Source organism: Lynx canadensis, chromosome E2 (assembly GCF_007474595.2).
Source record: "Lynx canadensis isolate LIC74 chromosome E2, mLynCan4.pri.v2, whole genome shotgun sequence".
NCBI classification, from domain to species: domain Eukaryota; kingdom Metazoa; phylum Chordata; class Mammalia; order Carnivora; family Felidae; genus Lynx; species Lynx canadensis.
Genome location: NC_044317.1, coordinates 54552450 through 54563213, shown reverse-complemented (window position 1 = coordinate 54563213; position 10764 = coordinate 54552450). Strand labels below are relative to the sequence as shown.

The window sequence follows — 10764 nt, the reverse complement described above, 5'->3', positions numbered from 1 at the left end:
TCTCTCTCTCTCTCTCTCTCTCAGCTCTGCCGCGTCCTAAGACCAGGCGCAGGCGCATAAAGGAAATCGGGCAGTACACTTTGGCAATCGGTAGAAGGGGCCGCAAGGGTTGCTGGGAGTTGTAGGACTGGGAGGCCTAGTAGCCGCAGGAACTTTGGAGTTGCCGCATGGGGTTCTAGGAGCAGTAGGCAAGACAGCCCCAAAGCCTTGTGGGAGTTGTAGTCTCCGGAGCCACTTCCGTGCCAGACTTCCGCGTGTGGTGCTGTTGGGACGTCCTAGTACCGCGTTCTGTCCAGGTGAGTAGTTGCTCCTGGAGCGTGTGGGCCCATGGGCCCCCGCTCGTTCTTGCGGTGCCATGTGAGGTCGAGAGCCTCGGGGAGTGGTGACACTAGCCCCTGTGATTCCCTAACGCCTGTGTCCCAGAGGCCTTCTGGCCAGGATCCCCACTCTGGGCATTGTGGTCCATCCTGTCTCTTGCCCGTCCACCCCTTCCGCCAGGTGGGGATTCCACGATCTCCCTCCCCAACCCCCATGCCATTAGGCACATCAAAGAGGCCCCTAGTGTGTCCTTTAGCTTCTGTTCTGATAGAGGGTTCACACACTATCATCCTGACAAGGCTGTAATCCGGAGGCATCCCTGGGGTCCGCGTCTCTTCTGGGGGCATCTATTATTACCTCATTCTACAGTTCTTTACCGAGCGCCGACACCGTTCCAAGCCCAATGTGAGGCTGGTGGACGAGGCAGACCCAGTCCCTGACATTAGTACCCCGAAGGAGACAGGTCGGCCACCATGACGGGTAGAGAGCCATGGTCAGGCTGGGATGAGGCATCGTAGCGGCTCTGTGAGCCTAGAGGGGGCGCCTGACCCAGGCTGGATTCAGTCTTCAGGGGGAAGACACTTAACAGGCATTTCAAACCTGATGTGTCCAAATGGAATTCCTGGGGACCCTCCTGACAAAAATGGCCCCATCTTCCTCCCCGGTGCTCTGGCCAAAACCTCCAAGTCACTTTGCATTCACCTTTTCTCATCAGCCCCGCCTCCACCACAATCCAAGTCGTGTGCAAGTCCTATGGACTCTGCCTTCGGAACAGATCTAGAATCCCACCCTTCCCACCTCCACTGCCACCGCCCCCACCCAGGCCACTTGCATCTGTCACTGGCCATTGCCATAGCCTCCTCACTGGCCTCCCTGCCTTTGCTCTTGCCCCCTATCGGATGTTTCTCACACAGTCAATGGAATGAGATCGTTTTAAAATGTAAATCAGGGGCACCTGGCTGGTGCAGTCAGTTAAACATCTGACTCTTGATTTCGATTTCCGCCTGGGTCCCGATCTCAGGGTTGATTAGTGATGTGGAGCCCTGTGTTGGGCTCCATGCGGGGCATGGTGCCTGCTTGGGATTCTCTCGCCCTCTCCATTTGTCCCTCCCCTTCTCTCTCTCTCTCTCTCTTTCTCAAAAACAAAACCCATGTCAGCTTATATCCCTTTCCTGCTCGGAATCTTCCTGTGGCTCATATCTCCCTATGAATAAAATTCAAACTCCATATCATGGCCTATGAGCCTCTGACAATCTGCGCAGACTCAACACCTGCCAGGGTCTTCCTCCTTCAGGAGGCAGACCTCAAAACTGGGTGACTGTAGATTTAGGGCAAGAGGAGGGATGAGTCCAAGGCGACTTTATGTCCTGTCCTGCGAAGGGGCTAGGTGGAAGGTGGTGATGCTCTCAGGAGACAGGAAACAGGTGGGCTGGAGCAGGTTTCTGCCTCGTGGAATGGAGCCTGGCCAGTGTGGGCACTTGGGATCTGGGAGAAGGCCTAGCCAGAATCCTCAGTGGGGCATTTGGAGGACCAGCTGGATGGACATCACAATTCAGAGTCACCTACAAGGAGAATGGGCTGGGTGGGACCTGAGGACCATGATGAGGACTCTCCAGAAGAGACTGAGATTCAGCAGAAGAGAAACCAAGGCAGCAGAGAGAGGATCAAGTCAAAAGTCAAGGGAGAAAAAAGTTTCAAAGGGCTGTTGCTCAGCGCTGACAGATGCACCTGATGGCCACCATTGATGGCTCCTAAGCGTTACTTGCTGGCCCCGTGACAGGGAGGAGTTCTCTGAGCAGAGGAAAGAGCTGGTGCAAACACCTTCCAGTAGGTGCATCATGGAGTGTTTGAGAGTAGAGACCAGCATGACTGAGGGCAGTGGGACATGAGGTCAGAGAAAAAGGGACCCAGATCACAGAGAGCCTCGGAGCCGCTGGCTTTTCCTAAAGTGAGAAGGGTTGCATGGGACAATGTATAGTGGGCAGGGTCCGCTGGCTGTCCTGTGGAGAGGAGAGGAGGGTGGGCAGAGTGGAGGCAGGGACTCTGGTGAGGAGCCTCCTGCAGTATTGCTCACATGAGGGTGGCAGCCGTGGAGATGGGGAGACGCATCGCCTCCTGGGTTAAAGCTGCCATCAAACAGGATTTGCTGTATGCCGTTTGGGCATTTGGGGTTTGAGGTCTGAGGATGTGGAGAAATGGTCAGGACTTTGCAATTTGACATTGCAATTTGGAGTCACCGGCAGGGAGAGGAAGAAGAGTGGCGAGAGCAGGTCAGCGTCCCGGAGCCCAAGGCATCTTGCCTGGGCAGCTGAAAGGATGGAAGTGCTCTTTACTGCAGGAGAAGCAGGTGTGGGAAGAAGAATCGGGAATCTGGGTTTTGAGGTGCCTGTTAGACATCTTGAGTGGCACTGGTCCCTTGCCTCAGAAAGTCACAGACAGTAAACAATAGGTCACATGAGGTCATTCCACATATGGTGGCAAATCCCAGAAGCAGGTAACCTGCTGGGAGGCTCCTGCACTAGGCTAGGCTGGAGGCGATGGTAGCTTGGGGAGGGGATACTGGGTTTACCAGGCATGTGGGACCAAGGAGGGTGTAGCTAGAGGATTGGTTTTGGCTGGGGATGGAGGAGGTTGGAGGAGGGGGACGGAAAGGGGTCAGGGATGGGCTTATCCATGTTTTGATACATCCGTAGAAGCTTGTGGGAGATTCTGACACCAGAGCAGAGTTGAGCCCAGCCCTGGAGGCCCAAACACCCCACCTCGAAAACAAAAGCAACCCCAGATAGTCTCCTTGGAGATGTGATCCAGCAGCCTCCCCGGAGGCATCGACCCCGCAATCCGGAATCCGCACCTAACCTGCCTCCCCTCTCTCCCTGTCCAGGGGCAGCCAACTCCTCCCCGCCCGCCCGGAACCCGCGATGCCCGCCCCGCAGTGCGCCTCCTGCCACGCGGCGCGCGCCGCCCTCCGCCGCCCGCGCTCCGGCCAAGCGCTGTGCGGCGCCTGCTTCTGCGCCGCCTTCGAGGCCGAGGTGCTGCACACGGTGCTGGCGGGCCGCCTGCTGCCGCCCGGCGCCGTGGTGGCCGTGGGCGCCTCCGGCGGCAAGGACTCCACGGTGCTGGCGCACGTGCTGCGCGAGCTGGCGCCGCGCCTGGGCGTCTCGCTGCGCCTGGTGGCCGTGGACGAGGGCATCGGCGGCTACCGGGACGCGGCGCTGGCGGCCGTGCGGCGCCAGGCGGCGCGCTGGGACCTCCCGCTCACCGTCGTGGCCTACGCCGACCTCTTCGGGGGCTGGACGATGGACGCCGTGGCCCGCAGCACGGCCGGCTCCGGCCGCAGCCGCGCCTGCTGCACCTTCTGCGGGGTCCTGCGGCGCCGCGCGCTGGAGGAAGGGGCGCGCCTCGTGGGAGCCACGCACATCGTGACGGGTGAGCGCGGGCGCCGCAGCCGAGGGGCGCGGGGCGGGCGCTGCAAGGGGGCTGGGCGCGTGCCCAGCAAGGGGTGAAGGAGACGCCGGGGGTGCCCGAAGCGGGGGATCTCCACGAGAAGGGGGTGCGCACGCCCGCTGAGGGTGCGTGGGCAGAGTGTGCGCGCGCCGGGGCTGGGCGCGGCAAGCCTTGAGTCACTGCCTTCGCTTTGGCCGTGGAGGGGTGCAGGGGTGCTCTCCGGGGGCTGGGGCTGTGTTCCCTGCAGTTTTCAAAATGACATTCTCTGTGTCCCTTCACAAAAGGAGGCGAGTAAAGTGACACCACCCATCAGAAGCCATCTGTAGTCCGAAACGCAACTCTTTAGACCCCCCTTCTCTGTCGGCCTCCTCTCTGAGAACTTGAGAACTTACTCTCTCCCAACCGTTGCTTCAACACGTGATTGTTGACCATCTCCTCTGTACCAGACGCTTTGTAGCCTCGAGCAATACCTAACCTCGGTTACCTCATCTGTAAAACGGGGTTATTAATAATATCGAGGTCCCAGGGTCGTTGGGAATAAAGTGAGTTCTGTGTGAGGCACTTAGACCAGAGACCGGCAAACGGCAGACCTTACAGAGATGTTTGCGTCCTGATGCTGCCCAAGACAGCCTCTGCCTCTGCCCTCCCATCATGTCCATAATTATAACCCGGTAAATGCTTTTAAGGAAAAATCACACAGACTTTGCCAGTTTATAACAGGAGGACCCAGTGAAGGGGGAAGCCTGGAGTTAGGAAGTGGTTCCTGAGTGAGCCTGACCTGAAGGCCGCCTGAGTAACCAGTGAAGGGGAGACCCAGTTGTTGGGGTCTGAGCAGAGGAGGTGGCTGGTGCAAAGGCCCTGAGGAGGGGAAGTGTGGCCAACTGGAGAAGCCCCAAGAAGACCAGTGTCTGTCGGACCAGACAGACTCAAGTATAAGACGACAAGATGCAGAATAGGTAGACGTTTAGGTGACGTTTATGGTGACTGTTGAGTAAATACTGAAGCTTTCGCTGGCCTTCCTGCACGCGGTGATCCGCATTCCCCGGCACTGGGACAGCAGCCTACTTGACAACCTCCACTGACCTTAGAGGCCGCTTTGACTTCTCCGGTGCCGGTGCCGTGTGACGTACACCTTCAACTGAGACTGAAAAGATATTTGTAGCATAAAGCACTTCTACTACCCTCCTGAAAAAGCAGCTGGCACAGGGCCTGGTTGGCGATAAGTGGGTGGCAAATGAGGGCACCCCGGTTGCCTCCTGGAGGCCTGTGTGTCCCCTCTCCTTTCTCACTGTGCCCACCGCCCACCTCCACCGGGCTGTCGCGCGGTGCCCAGGGGTCTCCATGGCCCTGTCCGGCCCTCCCTGCTGTTCTCCACGCACCGCTCCCCCCCCCCCCCCATCTCTCTCCCGGTCCTGGCATCCTGCAGTGTCTGGGGGTGTGGTGGGGGTCTCCAGCCCGGGTCGCCCACTCTGTGCCGCTCTCCAGGGCCCCTCCCCGTCCGTCTGGGTCCCTGCTGCCCCACGGCGGCGCCCCCATCTCACCGGCTCCCCGTCTCTCTCCCCCAGGCCACAACGCCGACGACATGGCGGAGACCGTGCTCATGAACTTCCTGCGGGGCGACGCGGGGCGGCTGGCCCGGGGCGGGGGCCTGGGCTCGCGGGGCGAGGGGGGCGCGCTGCCGCGCTGCCGCCCCCTGCAGCTGGCCTCGCAGAAGGAGGTGGTGCTGTACGCGCACTTCCGCCGCCTCGACTACTTCTCGGAGGAGTGCGTCTACGCGCCCGAGGCCTTCCGCGGCCACGCGCGCCACCTGCTCAAGCTCCTGGAGGCGGCGCGGCCGTCGGCGGCGCTGGACCTGGTGCACTCGGCCGAGCGCCTGGCCTTGGCCCCGGCCGCGCGGCCCCCGCCCCCCGGCGCCTGCTCCCGCTGCGGGGCGCTGGCCAGCCGCGCGCTCTGCCAGGCCTGCGCCCTCCTGGACGGGCTGCAGCGCGGCCGGCCCCGCCTGGCCATCGGCAAGGGCCGCGGGGGGCGCGACGAGGAGGGGTCGTCGGGGCCGCCACCCCCGCCTCCCAGCGACCCCGGCTCTGCGCCGGGCCCCGCCGCCGGGGGGTGCGGGGCTGCCTGTAAAGAGCGCTGCGAATAAACCCAAGGGACCTCCGCCCGGGCTTCGGTGCGACGCTGGGAGGGGGACGGACGGGACCGGTCGCCGTCGACCCCGCAGAAGCTGGGGGCCGGGACTCCTGGGTCTGAGGGAGGAGGGGCTGGGGGCCGGGACTTCCGGGTCTGAGGGAGGAGGGGCTGGGGCCCTGAACTGGGTCTGAGGGAGGAGGGGCTGGGGGCCAGGACTCTCGGGTCTGAGGGAGGAGGGGCTGGGGGCCTGAACTGGGTCTGAGGGAGGAGGGGTTGGGGGCCGGGACCCCTGGGTCTGAAGGAGGAGGGGCTGGGGATCAGGACTCTTGGGTCTGAGGGAGGAGGGGCTGGGGGCCAGGACTCCTGGGTCTGAGGGAGGAAGAACAGGGCCAGGACTCCTGGGTCTGAGGGAAGAAGAACAGGGGCCAGGACTCCAGGGTCTGAGGGAGGAGGGGCTGGGGGCCTGGAGAAGGGGCTGGAGAGGCCAGTACTCCTGTGTCTCAGAGCCGGTAGGAATTAAGGGGCTGCTTGCCTCATACTCTGCCAGGTTCTGGGCATGCTCAGGAGAGTCTAACGCTTCTGTAGGACCTACTATGTGTCATGTCTGACTGTTGCACGATAAGTAAACCGCTTCACTTGAGGGACTCTCATTTACAGTAACCATGTTTACCTTTGAGCGCGGCGCACGGTGCGGACGCTGCACCATCCGGTTTCATCCACAGCGCGATCTCATTGGCTGTGCGGTCACCTAGGGGGAGTTTGTCCCTCTGAACCAGGGTGGGGGGAGGATGGCCAGGGTTCGCCTGTGGTTCAGCATCATCCTATAGAAATACAGTGTGAGTCAAATGTGTAATTGTCAGTTTTCTAACAGCTTATTTTTTAAAGGAGGGGGAACAGGTGAACTTTTAGTAATATATTTTACTTGACCCAAATAAATATATTTGATCTAAATATCCAAAATATTACCATTTTAACACGTAGTCGCTATTTTTAAAACTATGAGGTTATTTTACAGGCTTTTTTTTTTTTTTTGTACTAAGCTTTTGAAATATAGTGTGTCTGTTATAGCCCGTCTGCCTTCAGATTCAACCACTGTTCAGACGTCCCATTTGACCCATGGGCCCCCGCACGGGAACTGGGAAGATGCTGTCCTGGGCCTTGGCCACAAGAGGTCACTGTGTCCACGTCTGTGCATCAGGTGGCCATTGCTGGCAAAATCAGGTCCCCGCTGCCCACTTGGGAGCTCTGCTCTCTGACCCCCCACCCCCACCCGGGACCCCCTGGTCTGAGCCAGCCGCCAAGGGCGAGAGGCACAGTCTGGCAGCAATATTAGGGCCCCATTGGAAACCTCCCTTGACCTCAAGACCTGTGTGTACATGCACTCATTCATTCTGCAAATATTTATTGAGCACTTCATTTGTGACAGCCGTGAACACATAAATACCTTCCCTAATGGGAGAAGCCAAAAAGAGAAAGGAGAAGAATAAGTTGAATATATAGTATGTCAGATGGTGATAAATCAGGGGATGAAAACATGCCCACATTGAAGCAGGTGTACCGTAAGCCCTGGCAGTTGGTTTTTTGTTTTGTTTTTTTTTTTTGTTTTTTTTTTTTTTTTTTGGTAACTTTTAAATGTTTATTCTTGAGAGAGGGGGAGAGTCAGAGAGAGGGGGAGACCCAGAGTCTGAAGCAGGCTCCAGGCTCTGAGCTGTCAGCATTCAAACTGCAAGACCACAACCTGAGCCACCCAGGCGCCCCTGGTTTTCTCTTTTTTGTAATCCAAGTGCCTGACTTAAGCTTTGCTCGCCAAGGCTTCCTCTTCAAAGATGGCTATCTCGGTAAACAGATTTCCAGTCATACAACTAGATAAAAAAAAGCCTGGCTCCCTCCCCCCACCCCCTCCAGGCACCTTTGTTTTAGAGATCTTAGCTGATTTCCATAAATCACCAGCAGCCTGTTTTTCCTCCTCCCAAGCTTTAAATTCCCCACTCTTCTGTGGTTTTTTTTTTATGTTTATGTTTATGTTTATGTTTATTTTTGAGCACGAGTTGGAGAGGGACAGAGAGAGGAGGGAACAGAGGATAGGAAGCAGGCTCTAGACTGACAGCAGAGAGCCTGATGTGGGGCTTGGGAACTCATGAACCAGAAGATCATTACCTAAGCCAAAGTCTGGCTTAACTGACTGAGCCACCCAGGCGCTGCCCCCGCCCCCCAACTCTTATGTTTTAAATTCATGAATAGTGAACCCTTGAAATCCTAGGCACCCCCCTTGATCCCAATAAAAGCAGAACCCCAGACACCCATGCACCCACCCTCCACCTGACTTTGCTGTATGGCCCGTGGTATGCCATGTGATTTCCAGATCCTGTAAGTAATAAACCTTTTTTTTTTTTTTTTTTTTTTTTTTTTTTAAGTTTCCTGGTGGTTACTCTTGAGGGCAATCTTGCAATCATGAGAACCCGGGTTATCGATGGGCTGAGACCCACACAAAACAGTGAGGTGGACAGAAAGGCCTCAAGGAGAAGGTGGCATCTGAGCCAAGACCTATCCAACGTGAGGCAGTGAGCTCTGCAGATGGCAGGGAAGAGCCTTGTTGGTGGCAGCACAGCAGTCACAGACCGAGGCAGGGTAATGGTGGAAGGGAGGGCTGAGAGGGAGCAGAGCGTATAGGCTCAGCTTTGGTTTTGAGACAGAAGCCACAGAGAGTTTTGAGCAGAGGAGTGAAAAAGGTCGTGCCTTTATTCACGCAGCAAACATTTGCTGATATCTCCCAGGGGCACTGAGGCAGCCCCAGTCCCGGCCCTCAGTGGTTTCCTCAGGTCTCCCCACCTGTCTGGTGGGGAAGGCAGACATGGACTCGGAGGGACGCGTGCTACGGTCAGGGGAGCTAGCCAGGGCACCAGGGAGTCCAGAGGTGAGGTGCCCAGCTCAGCATGGGGTGTCACAAAATGCCTTCTGAAGGAGGCAGTGTTAAAACACCGAGGGTAAGAATGAGCACGAGAATGGGGTGGGAGGGAGATGGGGCTGAAAGAATGGCAGATAGAGGCCTGCAGGCAAGGAAGGACCTTGAACCTGTTTGGAATGGCTGCTAGCAGGCCAAGATGGTGGGGGAGGAGCTAGCCCAGGGGGACTGCCAGGGGAAGCCAAACAGAGCAGAGGCAAAGGGGTGGGACGGTGGGAATGGATGGGAGGGCTATTTAGTGAGCACTCACCATGGGTTGGAAAGCCTACTAAACCCTAGGGTGTGTTTGTAAGCATAAGAGCTCCTGCATGAACCCCAGTACAAGAGGAGTCCTTCCCAAACAGACTGAACAGAAATAAAGATGTTTGCCAACATACGCAGAAGGCCATAGTAAACACGGGGCAGTCTTTTGCTGAGGGAGGAAACCATAGTAAGGATGGAGGGCAGAGCAGGGATGTTGCTGAGGCAGGAAGCCCCAGTCATCATGGAGGGAGGCTTTGCTATAGTTTTGGCCTTGGTAAATGCAGCCCCTACGTAAGCACAAGGGATCCTTCATTCTTGTTGAGGATGGCAGTGGATCTGTGAAAGGATCAAGGCTGATGGGGCGGAAACCGCATCCTCCAGAGTCCCTTGAAATCTTTCTTCCCTGGAGGGCTTTAAAGCCCAGTCTCAGAAAGATGGGCTTTCCCTGTCTTCTCCTATGTTTTGCTCTCCCAAGGCTGGATAATTGGAGATTCGTGCCAGGTCTGAAGAGGTAGAAGCATCGGGTACAGAGATTCTGGAGGGAAACAGATTTCCGGAGAGAAGCAGAGATCCTGGAGGGAAGTAGATTTTTAGAGAGAAGCAGAGATTCTAGAGAGAAGGCGACTTTGAGATAAACTTACTCCTTCAGCCTGTTTATACAGAGCCCCACTTCATGCCAGGTACCAGACTAGGCTCAGGGGTTTCAGCAATGAACCTGCTAGACGAGGTCTCGGCCCTCATGAAGCCTCAGTTCAAGTGACAGAGATTTTACTTCATTCCACAAATGTTTACTGTGTGCCTACTATGCACCAGGGCACAGAACCAGATAAGGAAGGCAAAAACCCCTGCCCTGTCAGAGATGACACTCAAGTTATGGGAGACAGAATCCATAAGAATGAAAGTAAATAAAACATGAGGGACATCTGATGGTGATAAATGCCGTAGAGGGGGGAAAAAAAGAGAGACAATAAACAAGGAAGCAAACACATAAAGCAATTTTAGATTGAAATGAGGCATAGGAAGGAAACTAACAAGAAGAGAATGTCTGCTCCAGACAAGGTGATCACAGTGGCAGGAAGGGTATCCCAGGCAAAGGGATCAGCAAAGACAAAGACCTAAAGTGGGACAAAGACCCTCAACTACCACACTGGGAAAATCAAAGAAGTGCGGGGGAGCTGAGGCACAGAGCATGATGGAGTGATGAGGTTGGAGGGATGGACATAAGCCAGACAGAATGCCTTGGAGGCATTTGGGTTTTATTCTATTTGCAGCGGGGAATCATAAATGGGTTTGAAGCAGGTTTTAACATGATACTGTTTAAAATTTTAAGAACGCGTTGGCTGCTGAGTGGAGAATGGACGTGGCATTGGTAGGGGGGTAGGAATAGGGGTCAAACGTGGAAGCAGTGAGACTAGTTAGGATGCTATTGCACCTGTCCAGGTGAGAAATAAACACGGCTTGGTGAGAGAAGAGGGCAGTGGGTGGATTCCATGGCTATTTTGGTGCCCAGATGACAGGAATTGCCAAAGTGGGAGGTGGGGTGTGAGGGAGGGAGCAAGGACCACTCCCAGCTTTTGACCCAAGCAACAGGGAAAAGGATGGTGTCGGTGTCGTTTACTAACAAGGAGAAGACTCAGGGGGAGGGTGGGAGTGGACCCACCTTCTCCCAC

General features: G+C 56.5%; 1 protein-coding gene across 1 annotated transcript; it reads left to right on the top strand.

Annotated features, from left to right (window-relative positions):
* Positions 1-234: 234 nt before the first annotated feature.
* CTU1 (cytosolic thiouridylase subunit 1) lies at positions 235-5917 on the top strand. The gene is made up of 3 exons (XM_030299379.1): positions 235-296; positions 3200-3744; positions 5328-5917. The coding sequence occupies exons 2-3, from the start codon at positions 3237-3239 to the stop codon at positions 5900-5902; spliced, it is 1083 nt and encodes a 360-aa protein (XP_030155239.1). The 5' UTR covers positions 235-296; positions 3200-3236; the 3' UTR covers positions 5903-5917.
* The last annotated feature ends 4847 nt before the right edge of the window (positions 5918-10764 follow it).